An 18,961-nucleotide genomic window follows, 5' to 3' on the forward strand; every position below is an offset into this window, starting at 1 on the left:
ACAATCTTTTCACCAGTGGGAATGATGCGTTTACAGACAATGATGATGAGTGCACTAACGATTTAAATAGCACCATTCCTCAAACTGAGACGATCAGCGATGCCTCAAAGGACCTAGCAATCCTCGTTGCAATGGTCCACTCAAAGCAGATCTATCTAGGCAAACAAAATTGAAACTCGTCTAGACAAGGAGGCGGAACTTACCGCCCAATGGCAAAGCAGACTCTTTGACATGGCGAGAGGCGAACACATTGAAAAAGCAACTCTGATGAATGATATGCTCGACATGATGAACGCTGTACAGCAAGAAAAGCGCATGAACACAACCACAGAGCAAATAGCAAAGCATACAGAAACACACACTTGGAATTCCAGTAGACACTGCTACAACATCTGCACAGGAAAAAAGCACAGGTATCGACAAGTTACGAACAGATCAAATGATGGAAAGCCAAGCTGATAACAATGACCCAGTCAGACAAACTCTAAAAGATGCTCAAAACGAACCAACCATCACAGCAAGCATCATGGTAAATGAACCAGAAGTGCCGCAAACATCACTTCAGGAAACAAATCCATCAGTGGAAGGTATGAATCAAATATATACCATCTTTGAACAGAATGCTAAGAAAATGCAAACTAGCAAAGCAACTACAAAAAAGACGAAAAACCAATTGGCCTCCACAAAACCATACTCCAACGGATCCAGAGCTTTTCTACAAAATCTAAAGTTACTTTGTGCCAAAGCCCTGCCTCCTGTTCAAACTACGATCTATAACAAAACAAGCCTATTACTCAGCAAGAACAAAACACTGAAGAATTTGTGGAAAATATGGAGGAGCAAGATCAAATAGATACCCTCCTAAATCTGTCAACATACTCCATGGAACAAGATCGAGAAAACGAAGAAATAGAAGTGACAAACCCGTTGGCTCTCTTGGAAGAAATTTCAATTGATGATCTAGAAACCACAACTTCATCCACTCCTCAACCAGTAGAATCCTCTTATATGAACATACTAGCAGCTTCTAGAGAAAAAATATTTAAAACTCTTGAACAGAAACGCTCAATAACTTTGAACAAATCAAAGCAGTCTAAACAGAGAACCCTAGAGGCTGCAAACCTACATGAAGCACTGATATGTCCAAACTTTGACATGCAAAAACCTGCAAGTCAGACCAACACCATAGTTCTAGAGAGAATATTGACAGTTCCAGATGGGCTCATTTTTAACCACACCAATGTAGTAAAACTACTACAGGCCATCCCTTGCCTGAAGCACCTAAATTCAAATGATATTAAAGTTGTTCAATTTATAGACGAAGGAATCCATGACCGAGTAATTGTGCATCTCTTTTCCACTATAATACATGGAGCGATACTCGATGAACGAGAATCATTTCTACCACTGGGATTTGAGATAACTGACAACTTCGACTATACCAACAAACCGAATCATCCGAACAACAAAAGAGATTCAAATGAAAGCACCTCAAGAGCCACACGAGGATTTGATAATGACTACCACCCTAAAGAAAACCCCGGAAGCGACGACACAGAACAGAAACAGGACTATAACTTAGTCATTACATTACAGGGACAAGATACAAAGATCGAGAGAGCAGTACGATTTATGGAAAAGACAAATTCATCAATTAGACTTCAAAATGAATTCCTGACAAATGGAAAAAGAAGCCAGAGAATTTAAGGAAATTAACAAATGGACAAAAGAGGAACCACCGTTAAAGCTATGCAGCTGGAACACTTGTGGATTTTCCCACAATTTCAGAGAAGATAACAGCTTGCTGCATACCTTTTTGATATCCTTGCTCTCTAGGAAACCTGGATACAATCGTTGCCGGTCTGCGATGGATTCACCTCCCACCTGAACCCATCAATCAAAGGAAAAGCGGGACGTCCATCAGCAGTACTACTCACCCTAGTTAAACTAGGAAGGAATTTGAGAGTATTAGAAGATGCAGACTCACTATATCCAACGATTGGTAATCCAGAACCTACAACCCAAGACCAATGACAAAAAGCTGTTTGCACTGTCTAACCTATACTGGAATCCTGCAGGAATAAATTATGCAACATTCATCGACGCTACTCTAGCGGCTGTCGATGACCTGCAAGCACATTATGATCAGATATCCTTTATTATGCAGAGATTTGAACATCCATCTTTTTGACAAAACGGGAGCTCTCACAAAACAGCATAAATTAGCCAACAAAGCCAAAGTATGGGTAAATGAGCTGTACCTGTGATCAATCTTTACACTAAATGGCCAACTGCCTGGAGACATCCCGCCAAAGCCAATGTGGCAGATGGGAACCACTCAGTCATATCTCGATTAAATCTTTGCTTCACTAGAGATCCTCTCTGACCTCCAATCCTTGAAGATGGTAAACACTCTAAGAAGCGATCATCGCTTAATCATCTTAGAATGGAAGCAGAAGCAAGCCATTCTAACTGCTAAATATCCAGCAAAAATGCAACTACACACCGGACTCAATAGGCTGCGATTGACCCTGAGGAGATTCCAAATTTGATGAACTACTACCTTAAATGCCGTCAAACCGACCTAGAACGCATTGATTATGGAGGGATACCAACACCTTACCAGAACAAAGAAAAGATAAATTCATCAAAAATAAAGGCAACCAGGCACCCATATTAGACAGAATTGGTCGAACAAAGGAAATAATATCAGAGACATCACACAGCTATGATGACTTACCTCATTTCATCGAACCACCTTGATCAAGAGGCGAAAACAGAAATCTAAGAACTGGACAATATCTTTCAAACTAAAACGCTTGCAAACCGATGCCGAGACGATCTTAAAAGCCCTGAATAATCAAAACACATGAAACCTCTGTGCACTGCTAAACGGGAACACAAAAACATCAACGGCACTAATGGCCGTCATACCTGAAACAGAATGGGAGAGCCATTTTTCAGCACTGAATGCAAAGACCTCCAAAGAATCGGGACCCCAACCAACTAATGATTCCAGCACGTGGGAATTAACATGGGACAGACACATCTTAATGAAAATAAAGAACTTGAATTCATCCAGAGAGCCCAGACCTGATAGTCTGTCTAATTGTATCTTAAAATCACACCCAGATGCATGGGCAGATCTTTGTATGATGCTTTTGAAGGCAATAATGAAAACCAAACTCATCCCAACAACTTGGAAAAACACTATTATAATACCGATCTACAAGCATGGATATAGAGCCCTACCAATCAACTACTGTCTAATAGCTCTGCTAGATCCTTTGGGTAAGATCTTCGCTGCGATACTATTGCGACAGTTACAGCAATGGGCTGATTCTAATGGGCTTTGTTAAAGGACTAGGGACTAACATCAACCTGTTCCTCCTTGCCATAGTAAAATTGGAAGCCATTAAAGCCAAAACGCAGATAGACTCTGCTTTCATAGACCTCAAACAGGCTTTTGACCGCGTCAATCGCTAAAGCCTGTGGTCAAAACTCTGAGCTTGTAATTGCCCCGCAGATCAGCTCGCTGCCATCCTTGCCCTATATACAGACACATCTATTCAAGTGTGGATATCCAAACACAGAGCCCCATCTAACAAAATAACAACCTTGAATGGCATCAAACAGGGCTGTCCTTTGGCGGCACTACTGTTTAACCTATATATCTCGGACATCTACATTTCCCAAACAGACATGAGAACAAATCCTCCAAGAATGAATGGTAAGCCAATCTCATGTATGGTCTATGCCGACGATCACGTCCTCTTGGACAAAACCCACATTGGACTACAACGGAGTCTAAATGCCCTCTCACTTTACTTTAAAAACAACAAACTCTCCATAAATTCGTCCAAAACGCAAACCTTAACCTTTCAAGATCGAAGATCACAAAAGAAAACCCCTGGCCTTTTTCTAGATGATGCCAAGCTACTACAGGTAGAATCCTTTAAATATCTAGGGACATGGATTGATTAATTGATGGACGAACGCCAATGGAGAGATGCAGTGTGTACAAAGTCTTAATCGCTTGCTTGCCAACTGTTGATATTATACAAAAAGTTTGGAAAATCTCAATAAAACCAGTACTTCACTTCTACCGATTGTCATCTGGATCCCCACCTATGGAGCACAAACCGCACTAAATCTCTCATGGAAAGTCTGGGAATACTGCGAAGCAATCTTCTGGAGGAAAGTTCTCTCGCTACCCAAAGCCTTCCCAGTTGCAAGAATACTTTTTGAATTAGCACTCCAATCTATTTATTCCATTATACTCTGGAAAACACTAGATTTATATAGAAAAATACGGTCTACCAACGCCTTGAGACCATTGGAAGTGCTACGTGGAAAATCCAAAATGCTCCAGATGGGTATCCTCGACCTCTGGAAGTGCCAATGTGAAGATTGTCTAACCGTACTAGATGCTACAGAAGAAACCTTAATAACAACGCCACTGACTATCAAAAAAAAGAATAGGCTTGAATAATTGAATACAAACTCAACAGGAAAAACGCAAAATACAAATTATCAATAAATTGCAAAGTGGACGCATGTTTTCTAAATCAAATTTTGGCATATTTAGACAAATTTCCATGTCCGAACGTGAGAGACTTTTTCTTACGACTCAGACTGAACCTCTTGCCAACAACCGAAAGCAATAGGAAACTCCCTACCATATATTGATGGAATGTGAAGATCTATCAAATATAGGAAGCAAATATCGAGAGAATAACCAGCCACACACAAGGTAAATATTAAACCGGAATATCGATGGATCTGCTTGCTTATAGAGGAACCGAAAACCTTTATTTTAAAAATCTTTTAATTCTGGACTGAAATAACTGCTGTAAACGACCTTGAGATCGGACTAGTGAAGATATGAAACACCCTTGCACAGTTTTTTTCTCTTCCCTACCCCCTTTCCTATTTTTTTCTTTTCTCTCCTCTTTTTCTCTTCCTGTGAATGAAGTTGGATAAATGTGAATGGATAACTGAGTTAATAGTAAAAGGTTTGAAATAAACCAAATTACAACCTTTTGCTTCAGCAAGGCGAGATGGTTCTGCACTCCTGCCCATAATCACTCTCCTTAGCATCTTGGTCCTTAACCTTCTTCAGACGCTCTTGGCAAGTAACATGGAGACCATTATTGCATTGAGAAAGTTGTCATCCATGTCACCTTCTTCCAGTAAATGGATTAGTTTCTCCTACTCTGGCCTTAGAAATGACACAAACCCCAGAAGTGAGCTTAGATGTCATACTCTTTCTTTCCATTATCTTATTGCCTCATAGTTTAAGCATGGAAGCTCTTCTGGTGCGTTTTAAAATCTCTGCTTCATACATTTTCTGATATATCGCCCTTCTGGATCTCATTCCGATTTTCTTAATTCGTTTCTGGATCTGGTTGCTTCTCTTCAAGTTAGGTTTTCAAATCTTTTGGTGCTAGGCAACCTTAATATTAGGTACAACCTTCCCCAGGCACTGGTGTTGGCCCTGTGTTTTGATTGTCTTACCAACCTTGGGATGAATCAGCTTGTACATGAATCCACCCAACAGGTGGTATCCTGGACCTTGTTCTCTCAGCAGATCCCAGTCTTCGGTTACCGGCAGGCCAGTGCTCTGGCTGGATCACTTTTTTTTTAACTTTATTTATTTAAGCTTCACAGTACAACAGAGAGACACGAGCAGTATACAATCAGTTGGTAAGAATACATGACGTGTTTACAGTCTGGAAAAATTGTAGAAAACAGGGAAGGTACATATTGCAGCACAGTAACCAAAGGGTCAGGTAATAAGTTAATAGTCAAAACCTAAAGGTTTAAGCGGAGTTGGGACCCAGGAAAATCTGTTCGCTGGCATCATCATCACTGTCATTGGATAAAGAAAAAATATAGGAATAAAATGGAATCCATATGTTTCTGTGTCTGGACTCCGCAGGCTGTAGGCTGACCCTGCATTACTCGGTGTCTGAGGCCCAGGTAACGGCTCGGAGCTACTGGGCGTGTGTAGGGGCCTCAGGGCGAAGCCAGAGCAGCAGAATACAGTGGGTTGCTAGGAGCATATATTGCCTTGCCAATTTTCTGGAGTCACGCCCGAGTTGGGGAAGCTCATGAAAAAGGCAGGTCATTGGAGATGGGGTAATTGTGCAGTCCAACATTTCCAATACGGTATTCCATACCTCCTCCGAGAATAGGAAGAGGCGCGGGCAGGACCACATCATGTACATATAGTCCGCGCTATCTGATCCACACCTTGGCCACATGGGGGGGGGGGTGGTCTTTCGACATGTGGTGTAGTTATCTCGATTCCCCAAGTCGAGGTTGATGAAGGAGGGGGAACCCCACTCTGGAGGAGAGCATCCAATCTAGAAACCTTCCCCTTGGAAGTCGAGGTATCTAGGATTTCAGAGATTATTGGGTTATCTGGAGGAATTGAGGGGAAGTCCGGATATCTTTTCTTAAGTGACCAGCGCAAGCCAGCATATTGGAGCCAGCAAGAGGGTCTACCTCGCAGGGGATCAGGTAGGTCAAGGCCACTCGAGGAAGCCACCCTGGGTGAAGACATCTCAGATAGTGCCCAGACCCATGTTAGATCACATACTTTTTGTTGTGGCTTCTACTCGAGGGGATTCAGGAAAGAAGTTCCAAAGCGGAAGGCCACTGTGGAACGAATGTGGGGTGCCGGTTTGTTTCCACATTTTTCTCAGAGCTAACACTGTGGTTCCAGTGGGATCGAGGGGATCAAACTTGACACCATGGGAGGGGGTGGACCAGAGAGCGAATATCACGATCGTCAGTTGGCAATCTTTCAAGTTTAACATGAAGGGGGGGATTGGTGGTCTCGAACCACTGTGATGCAAAGTGGGCTTGGGCAGCTATCCACATCTAGTCAGGGGTGCCAAATCCGCCCTTCGACATTGGGGTAGATGGTGTTTCCAGTTTCAAATGGACAGTGCCGGAGTGCCATAAGATGATGGTGGTGGTGCGGGTCAGTGTTCTAAAAAATTTGCGGCCTTACCATATGGGGACATTCAGAAATGTATAGAGTTGGGGCAACACTATCATTTGTAGGGTGGCGATCTTACCAGCCAGCGAAATCGGGAGTTTAGCCCAGCCAGTGCATTTACGAGTAAGGGTAGACAAGTATTTTGCAAAGTTAGCTTCGTATGAGGAGACCGTGTGACGTGTAATCACTACACCGAGGTAGGTAATGTCTGCCTGTGACCATGTGAATCCTCGGAGGTCTGGAGGGGGGGGTGGTAGCTTTGGTCAATGGGGAATTATACGGATTTGGAGCAGTTTACTTTGAGACCAGAAAGTTCACTGAAGAGTATGACGTTGTCCAGGACTGGGGCTAGGTTGTGCTCAGGAGAGCGAATGAAAAGGACAGTGTCATCTGCGTACAGGAATATGATCTCGGGGGAGGGAGGGGGCCCAGCGGGGAAGGCGACAATCTAATGCCCCTGTGTGCATGTCGTTGGCGAATCCTGTCTGCCAAGGGTTCAATAGCCAAGGCAAAAACCAGCAGTGAAAAAGGGCACCCCTGTCTTGTACCCCAAGCTACTTGGAATAGGGCAGAGCACCGATCTCCAGTACGGACCCTGGCGACGGGGGGAGGAGTAAAGAAGTTTCACCCTGGACGAAAGCGTGGACCTAAGTTACTTTTTTCTAGAGCCAACCATAGATAGCGCCAGGAACCAGAGTCAAATGCCTTCTACATATCTAGTGTGGCTGCGACTGCCTGTATGTCTGGGTTGATTCGAGCAAGTATGTTGGCTAGGCGGCGCAGATTAAAAGTGGAGTGCCCCGGGATGAAGCCCGATTGGTCTGGATGAATAATGAAGGGCATAAATGGTGCCAGCCGCATGGCCAGTACCTTGGGAAAGATTTTGACGTTGCAATTGATGAGGGATAGGGGACGGTATGAGCCACGTTGTGTGGGGGATTTGCTGGCTTTGAGTAATACCGAAATCACAGCCTCTTGAAGGGAGGGAGTACACCCATCTCACAGGACTCGTCCCATTGGGCTGTTAAGTGGGGGACCAGGCGGGTTTTATAGCGCTTATAAAATTAAACGGGGAGTCCGTCGACTCCAGGGGCCTTTCCGGATGATAATGCATCTACAGCCCTAGAGATCTCTTCAGGAGTGATCGATGTGTCTAGGGCATCCCTGGTCTCTGGTGAGATGATGGAGAGTGGGAGGCTATCCAAGAATGAAGCTGTCAGCTGTGGGACCAAGTCTGTGTTGGAGTAGAGGATTTCATAAATAGAGCGGAATTCGTCATTAATATCATGTGATGAAAGGGCCAAGGTCTGCTCTCTCAATTTCCGGAATATATATGGGGTGCTCTGTTTTCAGGACGGATCAATCTGGTTAAAATGCGGCTAGGTCGCTCCACCCTCACAGTATCTACGGGCAGACTGGAGGGTTGTCAAGAAATTTCCGCTCCCGTTCAGCATGGGTGCGGAACGTGTCTAATGCCGTGCCTATTTCAGCCAACATGGTGGACGATTGGGAGGAGGCGTATTGGGTTTCAAGTAGGGAGAGTCGTGATTCACTCTCTGTAATGGTTCTCCGGATTGCCTTGATAATCCCTGCCTCCTTGGAGATTGCCATGGACTGGATATAGACCTTGAATGCCTCCCAGAGGGTGGCTTGTGATTGTGCAGACCCAATGTTCAGTGAAAACAAATCATCAATGCTGGACCCCTGTTCAGATTCAAAAACAGTATCTAGGAGAGAATGTGGTTCTAGTCTCCATGAACTTATCCCCGGTTCGTCGGTGCTCCACCTGAGGGAAACCGTCACTGGGGAGTGGTCCGAGAATGTTCCGAGGAGAATAGACATTTGGGTAATGGTTCTGATGAGCATATCTGAGATGAGCCATATGGCAATACGCGAGTGCGAGTCGTGCACGGAGTAGAACGAGAATGCTTGGAAACAGGGTTGATTAGTCTCCATGCATCCCTCAGCTGGGACTGTACTTCAATGACGATTCTGGCAGCCTTGGAGAGTTGACAGGGTTTGGAGCCTGATCTATTGAGGTTAGTGTCCAAGATGGTGTTGAAGTCCCCACCCCCAAAGTATAGGGACGAGGGGGAACTCGGGCAGAAGGGAGGAGAGGTGTGCGTAAAATTCAGGATCATCGGTATCGGGGCCATATAAATTAAGTAGCACGACCTCCCTGCCTAATTGGGTCCTAAAAACGAATACATGGCATCCCAAGGGGTCTGCGTGAGTTGCTTTATGAAGAAATGTAAGGATTTTAAGAATCAGAATCATGACTCCACAATTCTGTGTAGAATAATTAGTGTAGTAGCGCTGGGGACCCCATGATTTTGCAAACTTTTCGCATCCGCTGGAGAGAGCGTGTTTTTCTTGTAGGAAATGTAACCTAACTTTATGGCGTTCAATATATAGCTGCATTTTGCACATTTTAATGTGGTTACCCAGCCCTCTAATATTCCATCTCATAGATGTGGTATCATCATTCGCCATTGAGACGATACCAAAGCAGCAATAAACAGATGTCCACAAGGGAAGGCGTAATGCAAAATTCGGGCCAGACATATAGGAGTCTCGACAGTGTAGAGTCAATTTGGATACATTCGGGCACTCGGATTCTCAGTTGTGTGTGAAGGTTTTTTTTTTTTTTTTTTTTTAACTAAACCCCATTCCCAGCCCACCCCCTCCCACTCCCTTCCCTCAGAGAGGTGAAAACCCAGTAAACCAACAAGAACAAGCGGCGGCATCATCGCCTGGGGGGCCGTGCGTCTGGCCAGGAACGGCTGGCGATCCGAAGTGGGATATTGACTAGGCATTATGTAGTGCACAATATAACACAGTAGGTAAAAGGCGAGGGAATGTTACTCATGAAGCAGAGCTGGATGATTGCTAATCCAATAGGAGAATTGTTTTGCAGAGGTATCGCCGATCCACATCCCGTTTCATATTTAGTATTAAGGAACAAACTTCAAGGTGAAAACGGAGGAGTCTACAGTCCACCACCGGCTATCCCAGCAAGTGTTTATCGATGAATTTGGAGGCCTCCTCAGGGATGGTGAAAAAGAAGATTTGATATGAGTGTTCAATTCTGAGCTTAGCGGGCTATAGCATAGAGTATTTCACTCCCAGGTCCTGTAAGCATTTCTTGGTAGCAAAGAAGGTTTTCTGTTCCTGGTGGACAGCAACAGAGAAGTCCGGATAAAGGTGGATTCTGGAGGAGCCAAGGAAAAGATCGCCCTTGGCTCTTGCTGCCCGAAGTAGGGCATCTATGTTTCGGTAGTTTAATACCCGTGCTATGATGGTACGGGACAGAGCACCAGGTTTGGGCTTCGCTGATAGGGAACGGTGGGTCCTTCCTATTGTGGGGATAATTTCGGGGAGTCCATCAATTCTATCCTCTGGAACGCCAATGATGCGCAGGTTATTGCACCTGGAGTGCAACTCCAGGTCCTCGTTCTTCTTGCTTACATCTTGGACCCGAGTAGCCAGAGCGGACATCTCAGTCCGTAGGGCGATTGTCATCTTCTGCCACCCCGACCCTCGTCTCCACTTCGTCACTCGAGTGTCAGTTTTCTCCATGTGGGCTTTGATAGAGCATATAGAGCAGGGAATCCGTCTCGCATGTAGTCCATCATTTTCTGTGATTCAGTAAGTTCGAGGAAGGTCGGCAGACAAGGGCACCTCAATCTCAGGCAGAGGTTCACTCGGTTTTGGTGTAGCTTTTGCATACATACTGATCGAGCTTTGCTTTTTGTTAGCTCCTTCGGTCATATTCACATCAAATCGCGTAGGCAGCAGAGTTACACAGCGCACAGAGACTTAGTAAGAAATAGCTATGAGGAAGGGGGTTTAGCCCAGTGCTGTGTGTCTGGCTGCAAAGGGTGCTCGCCAAGTTTCGGAGGCGTATGGTGGGGTAAAAGGACCCGCTAGCCAATCAAGTTCAAGGCCAGGTAGACCGAATGCGGAGGTGCGACCACAGTGGTTCTGTGTGGTCGTAAATCGATTAGGCAGGCAGCCAATTGGTCAAGGAGAGAGAGCCCACTAACATACGTTACATCGCAGAGGATAGCCTCAGAGAGGACAGCACCAGTTATCCATTGCAGAGCAGGATCATCAGGACTGACCTCTGTCTGTGACATGTCCAGTAAGTCCGGCCTAGTCTGCAGTCTGGTGAATTGTGGGCTCCCTCGTATTGTGGGGCGAAGTGTAGTGGCGTGGATATGCCAGGTATCCAAGGGGTAGTTGGACGTGGGTTCCAACCCACAACTACCTAAGGAAAAGCAGCCTCAATTCAGAAGGTAAAGTATCACAGGTTAATGTAAAGGCTGTTATTGTGGAGTTAATGAGGTGAATCCACCACGTGTCAAGATGCAAGTCAGAAGCTCCCCATTGCCAGCAAGCCAAGTAGCTCTGCGCCACTCACGTAGAGTTCTGGGCTGAGCTGATGTAATCTGTTAGTTGGCGTATCATGCAGGGATGACGCTGTGGGTAGCTGGTGTGCACAGGGTGCACTGGCAGGAGGGGTGCAGCTGGGAGGCCTTGGAAGGTGATGTCTTGATGGCCTGGTCGCCGGGGAAATGCTAGTTGCAGTGGGGAACAACTCAAAGATGTCAGCCCGTAGAATGAACTTCAGTCTCTCCCTCGGCACCGGGTGGGCAGCGCTGCAGTGGGGCCAATAAATGTCTATGCAAGTATATATCGCTTGGCCATATGCTTAGGGAGGCTCTGTACCTTGGATTCCTATGAGGAGTTGATGCTGTGTAATCCGGGTCCAGCCAGTCGGAGCCCCCTAGCCTGATTACAAAATCTGCAGGTCGAGGCAGAGGCGATGCAGCGGGTCCTGGTCTGCGTTGCAAAGTGCTTCGTATCTTTAACTGGAGGCCGTTTGGGCCGGGAAAGCGACCCCTTGCCCCCCCCCCTACCCAGGGCTCCAGCCCGGGATTGGCGGGTTGTGGGCAGGAGCTTCGGTGGGAGCTGGTCGTGAGTAGGGTCGCCGCAGGGGCCACAAGTGACATCGTTGTGGGGATGAAGAGGTCCGTGAACCAGCCCAGTAGTCCAGGGGGCCGCATTCCAGGGCACGATGTTGCGAGCGGTGGGTGCCCCTCCCCCAATCGGACCCAACGCCACGCAGCTTGAGTCGGCAAAGGTCTGCACTCAATGGAAGCCTGGCCCGGGGTGTTTCAGAGTGTTTGCCCGGCCTCCCTACAGAGGTATTTGCTTAGGAACGGCTTACCTCTGAGCCACTGGAGTCAGGCAGGATATGCCGCAGATCAGCAGGCACCCGTCCGTGGTTTTTCAGGAAGGAACGCTGCACCTGTAGGGAGAGATTAGCAATACAGATCTTCCCCGTCACGGAGCAGCTCGTTCGGGCGGCTATAGTATGTAAGCGGAACCGCTCCCCTGTCGGATCACTATTTAATTCCCTTCTCGGTTCAGGGCATTACATCCCCACCTCGCCCAGCTGCTATTCTTAAAGGTGCGGTGGACCACAACCAGGTGCTAGCTGTTACAACTGACAAATGCAAGAAAGCCCCAACAGTTGAATTGCCCTTTCTAGCTAAGACAATACGTGATGTAGCTGACCTAGTTGCTCCACTTAAGCTCATCCGGCACCGGAAACGTCCTTCAGAGTCTTAGTTTTCGGCAGAGCTAAAAGAGACTCATCTGCAATTGAGGCAGGCTGAGCGTAAGTGACGCCTTTCCTATGGCATGGTAGAGAAAATGGTCTTTCGTAGCCTTACCAGTGACTATCGTGCTGCCATTAGGCTTGTTAAGCAGGATTTTCTTTTTACTGGTAAGGTAGAGACGGCAATGAACCAGTATAAAGAGCTGTTGCAGTGGTAAAGTCCTTCTCTTTACACCTAGCGTCGTTCCTACCCAAACTCTGTCACTCTATCAGAATTTTTCATCACTAAGATTGTAGACCTACGCAAGCACATATATTTGATTGCTCAGAATGGCATGAACACCTGCCCAGTCGAGGCTATGACTGTGGCTTCTCACTCATGGTCTCACTCCCCTGAGTTTTCCATGGAGGCGGTGGCCAGGGTTGTGGGCTGGAGCTGTCTAGTTCCAATACACATCCTGGGTTCCAGGATGTCTGGTGTGCGGAATGACTGGGACCACTGTTGTCCATAATTGGTCCATGTCTGGGATGTTTGAATGTGTGCAGATCTCCCATTGATTGCCCTTCGTTTTGGCTCAAAGCAAACTTGGGATAAGAGAAGGCACTCGGGACCCATTCCAGGTCGATCTTGCGAGTTCTCACTGAACTTAGTAAAGGAGCCAAGTATCCCGAGCTGAAGAAACAGATCTGTGTAACTGCTGGAGACCCGCTGGAAGGTTTGGCACCCTTACCCCACTGTTGTCCCGTTGGAGCCCCTGTTTCTCATCGATCATAGAAGGCCTGCAAGGGCGCTTCACCCTTTGGAGTAGTGGGACGAACTACTCTCGGCACATCCTGATTAACCTGCAAACAAGCCCCTTTGGAAGTGTTTCTGGATCTCCCAGTGAACTGACAGCTCATACAGGACCTTTGCTTTGGAATCGCTGCCCTCTCGAGTTTTGACATGAGACTTTGGGAACCGTAAGCTCTTGGTAGAAGGCACTCTCCCACTGACTTTTGTACACCTAGCATTCGTAGGTCTGGAATTAGGCGAGTATGCCGAACCTGAGCATACGCGGGCCCCGTGTTGCCCCGCTGTGGTGACTAGCTTTGTGGGTGCCTTGCTGCTGTGCCCTAAGACAAGCTGTAGTGGAACTGACCCAATCCCTTCCCCAGAAGCAGAGAAATGGCCACTGTCATGGAACGCAGCCCCTGAAAGCCAGAGAGACGTGCAACTGCAGCACTGGACCCTACGAGCGAGCTGCACTTGACTGGCAAAGTTTGGTCCGGACTGCGTTGAGGGTCGGTGAGTATTTGCAACACTTACCAGTGGCCCCTGGCACCTCCATAGACTTTAACGCACAAGTGTCCCCCCAAAGGCCAGTCACCTTTGTTAGGGTAGCCTGCGCTACCATCCTATTCCTGATTCCTGGAAATCGCTCTGCCCTCTTGTGGAGACCCTCCTTGAATAGTGGTACTTTATTCTTCATCGCCTCACCACCCCCCCTTCATGCAACACTACAGCCCATTGAAGAGACCCGTTTTGTACTTAAACGCACAATCGAGCGTTGCCGTGCTAATCGTACTTTTGAGCACACTTTGTAGGGATTGGACTGCCTGTTAGTCAGGGTTGTGATTCTTGAACTGCCTACAGTATATATGACCCTCTTCTGTTACAGGTTGCGGATCCATATTTGCTTAATATTGCTTTAGGATAATAGTTAATGTATATATGTTCACTAGTATATGGTTGTGTTGGAATTGTTAATTTTACTGAAGTTTCATCTTGTGTTTGACTTAAAAGGCCTTTAATAAATGTATATGTATTTAGGATATATACACCGGACTGAGATTGATTTGTAGCTTTGTTTACTGTGTGTGTCCATTGTGGACCTTCGATGACCTTCACCCCTCCTGAGACCTAGTCTTGACCGCTGCCAATGCTACCTTGATTGGTCTGCTTGTCCTGAAGGTTACCCTGTTCCAAGAAACTAGACTGGCCTTCTGAACCTCTGCCCACCAGGTCAGAGTTCAGAAATCCATCTTAAACACTGCCTTGGCCTAGTTTATCTTTCCTGATTTATGAGGGCCAGTGGCTTTCTCTGTCTCCTTTTCTCTCCTCACCTTCTCTCTTGTGGTGTCTCCCAAGGCTCGGCCCTGTCCCTGATGCTCTTTAACATCGATGTGCAGCTGTTGGTTTGTCTCTGCTGCTCTCATGGCTTCCGGTGCTATTCCTATGCTGACGACACCCAGATCCTGGTCCGCCTCGATCTTGAACAGGCAGAGGTGTTGTTGCATCTGTGCGAGTCCCTGGTGGCCTTGAAGGGCTGGATGAACAACTGGCTTAAGCTTAACTGGGACAAGATGGAGGTTCTAGTGGTTAGTACTCCCCCGGGTCTGCTCTCTGGGTCTCTTCCTTGTCTGCTCTGTGTGATTCTCAAATTCCAGTGACAGTGGTTAAGAATCTGGGTGTCTTTCTTTTTCACTGTCGATGGCTCCCCAGGATAGCACAGTGTGCAAGATGGTCATTATCCTTTAAAGGTGCTTTGTAAGATCGTACTATTCTTACCTGCCCCTTTGCGACCCTTGGTGGTTGCCTTGCTAGTCATTAGTCTATATTCCTGGCTCAGCCTCTGGGTCTTATAGATTGGCTGCAGCGTTTGCAGAACCTTGCTTCCCGGGTTGCCACTTCCACTCTGTACCGTGCCCTTATTCGCCCTGTTCTCTGCTCTCTTCACTGTCTGTCGGTGACCAATAGGATTACATTCAAATCACTTTGTTTAGTCCACAGGGTGTACTATCCCCAGGGGGGAGATTATCTGCGAGGCAACTTCCAGCCTTATATTCCTGGTTGGACCCTTCGTTCCGGTCAGGCCGGCCTAGTGGTCATTCCTAAATTTCATGTGACCCGGGTCACAGGCCGCACATTTTCAGTTGCAGCCGGGAAACTTTGGGATGACCTGCCTGCTGCCCTTAGGGGCATTGAGAACCATCTGCAATTCCGACAGTTCTCTAAAACCTCTGTTATTCTAGCCTCGAGTGTGTTCAGCTACTGTCTGAGTCCTAATGCCAAGATGGCCTTAGGGTGAATGTGCGCTGTAGAAATTCTGCTAACATAACATGACTTCCCTGGTGGAAACTAGTATGTCTGTCGACTCATGCAGAACGTACCTGCTGGAAATGTGAGGTTAGCTGACTGAGGAGGAGACCCTACACACCTTGGGACCGGATTGTAGTGATTTCCACGCTCAGGCATAAAACCTTTTAACCTTTTTCCATAACAGATCTGCGAGGGGTAACTCTAAAGACTGCCTTCCTAGTTGTCTTTCCTTTTGCCAATAGGATTTGTGACTCCAGACCTTATGTAAAAGGTGCCTTACATTACCTTTCACAGGGATGAGATGTTCTCGAGACCCACCCAAAGTTCCTACCAGAAATCTGTCTGGCTTTCATCTTAATCAGGAAATGTCACTCCTGTATTCTTCCCAAACCTAGGTTTTGAGGCGGAAATGGCCCTCCACAGTTCTATCTTGAAAGGACCAGAGTCCGTAGTAAAATGGTTGTTTGTGACCCATAGTGGGGAAACACCAGATTGAGTGTCTTTCGAAGGCCATGCTGGCTCATTGGTTTGACTACACACTTCTTGAGGCCTATAGGTTGAAAGGCAAGACTGCCTCACAAGGACGTCATGTCCATTTTTTCAGAGAGAAGCCAGCCTTGGTTGCCTTCCAGAGACATGTCCCCTTATTAGACACATGCAAGGTGGCTACCTGGGGAACCTTTTCTTTTTTGTAATTACTACTCTCTCAATTTCAGTTTGCAAAATGGATTGTTTGGCTGGGGCCATTTTGAAGAATCTCACAAATCTTCCAGCTGACTCCTTCTTTCAGGATTGTCCGTTTCGGTGCTAGAATCACAGACCACACAAGATACCCAATTCCACCCCAGGGAACTGAATGTAAATAGCTCCAAGTCAACAGAAGATTGCTGGCATCTGAACCCTACTGGGCGGGCCAGGGTCCAGGAGAGGAAGTCGCTGTAGGACACCACCCAAGGACATGTGCCCCGGCTACCGCAGCTGGATAGCGTTGGAGACGGTTGTTGTCTACCAAGACTTTTCCCGACAACGAATGGGCCCAGCAGGTCCGATACAGATCCAAGACTGTATACCATCCAGATGTCTGGGTGTATGGCTATCCTCCCCACCAAAGTGGGGATGAAGTACAACACTTACAACAAAACTTTGCAATCATCCCGGCTGATACCAAAGGACGGCAGGGAAGTAATCAATGATCAATGCAGCCATAGGCAGGCACCTTAGGATACCATCCAACCGCATGCCAGGGGTGGGACATGGCCCCTAGAGGGACCAAACCGAGCAAGGAGAGGGCCAATGGGATAATATTGAGAGGCAAGCAGTCTTTGCAGGCTTTTTTGTGCATCATCTCTCTGCAGCAGCAGCCGTGTGCAACCGAACCAGACTGACAACCTTGGACTGTGACCCTAGCAGTACAAAAGCAGGATAAACCATCCTTGCCTCAGCTGGGAGTAGCAAAAAATGAAACCCCTCCCTGGAGCAAAGACTGTGTGTGCAAAATAAAGAGCCTTTGACCAGCATCCATCAGCCTTGTCTTAAACCCCACAGGGATGCTTTAGAATTACCCAAAGATATGGAGGAAAGGGCATGGGCCCTAAGGTATGAAAAGGTTTCTAACTAGAGTGGCGGCTGTACTTGGTCCTTAGTCCCTTTCCTCTATACACCTTCCCTGCTAAAAAAGAAGCAGAGTCCGACGTGTGTTGGTGGACGTGCCGTGTGGGGCCTGGATAGAGCGTGCCCACGCAATGCATGCTGGAACGGTCTATCACAGTGCAGCTTTGCAGGATCCTCCGACCAGTCGCTGTTCCGTAGGACGTCCCAAGAATATGGAGAAAAGCAGACTTTGGACTAAGAATACCATTGTCACTATGGTAAGTACCTTACTTGACCTAACCTGGCACTATAAATCATTATAGATTAGAGTTGTGAGGCATGGGTTTTAAACACAGCATGCAGCATTAGGCACCCATCTCATTTCTGATCACTCAGTTCACGCCTCTTAAGGGACTGCAGTCGCCATCTGTAGCTCTCGCACTGCTGTCTGCTGCCATCAGCCTACTATTGCTTCCACTATAATGCTCTTGTGACAGAGCGATGTGTTGAGATGTTTCATAGATCCCAGAGGGAGCAGCTATGCTTGTCTGCTCTGCAAATATCGCACAAGTTTGAGTGTGAGCTAGGAAGGCTTTTAACCTGCAGAATCAAGTATGGACGCCTCACTTCCCCTCACTTTCCCCTTCAGACTATCTGCGAGATCCTGGCCACATCCTACAAAATAGTGACAGACCTACCAAATACGAAATTATTGCCCCTCCCCCCAAGCCCCTAACCTCTAGTTTCTTGTGGTGCAAAGCCCCCATAAGTACCCCAGTGCAAGATTGAAAAGAAATCATGCCAGGCCGGCCATCACCCTAAGCACCCATGTCTTGGAGGTTTGGAATTTTTGGCACACGCAAGGATATCTGGGACCAATGTGCTAGTGTGGAAAGTGCATGGTCACCATGTAGATGTTAGCATGTGGGCCAGTGTGTAATGACCGCTTTACGGCGGGTTGCTAATTGATGTGTAAGGTAAGGATTACACATATGTTTTTGTTGTCTCTTTGAAGGGTTAATGAAGAGACTGCTGGGGTGTACGAGAATCTGAACATACAAAGCACCAAAGATTCGGGCGTTAGCAGTGCTGGCCGATAGCAGTTCACCCCTCGGGAGAGGCATCGAGTGTACAGGTGAGCGTTAGAGAAGCAAGGACATTACTGGTTGTGTGATATTGTGCAGGGTGGTGGGGTCTGTGGTGTTTTTTGTTTGAGGTGGGTGTTTGGTGTCGGTTGACGTGAGCTTGCAACATGTTATGTCTGACAGGAAAGATCCTCAGGGCAACCAGAAGTGAGATCCGTGTTACACGAGTGAAATGAGGAAGTACACAAAAGGTTTCTCCTTTCTTATTCTTTCCCCCCTCTCTGTTCCCACCAGCCCTTTGAAGCAGGCGTCGCTTGACATGAACTCTATACGAGAAGCCAACATGATACCTTTGTATTTTGGTGTTATTTTTCAGTGTGGTTTTGGTTTTTTGTTTAGTAGAGATTCACCTGCTTTGCAAAATCGAGACCTATATTTATGGAATTAAAATTGGAATCTTATCCAGCATTTCTTGTGGATTCAAGCATGGGCATGGCGAATCATCATGACCACAGTGCCCTGCCAATTTGACACAGTTTTAGATGGCTGCCGAGGCCAGGGGCAGAAAACAA

At 46.8% G+C, this 18,961-nt stretch overlaps 1 protein-coding gene across 3 annotated transcripts in view; it reads left to right on the forward strand.

Moving 5' to 3' along the window:
* LOC138472085 (tyrosine-protein phosphatase non-receptor type 11-like) overlaps positions 1 to 18,961 on the forward strand; it is a 532,490-nt gene that overhangs the window by 454,429 nt on the left and 59,100 nt on the right. For all 3 annotated transcript variants that reach the window (XM_069610075.1, XM_069610076.1, XM_069610077.1), the window contains exon 15: positions 18,320 to 18,439. In XM_069610075.1, the coding sequence (XP_069466176.1) occupies positions 18,320 to 18,404 (85 nt within the window). In that variant the 3' untranslated portion in view covers positions 18,405 to 18,439. The remainder of the gene's footprint in view (positions 1 to 18,319; positions 18,440 to 18,961) is intronic.

Source organism: Ambystoma mexicanum, chromosome 8, assembly GCF_040938575.1.
Source record: "Ambystoma mexicanum isolate Mex_15411 chromosome 8, UKY_AmexF1_1, whole genome shotgun sequence".
NCBI classification, from domain to species: Eukaryota; Metazoa; Chordata; class Amphibia; order Caudata; family Ambystomatidae; genus Ambystoma; species Ambystoma mexicanum.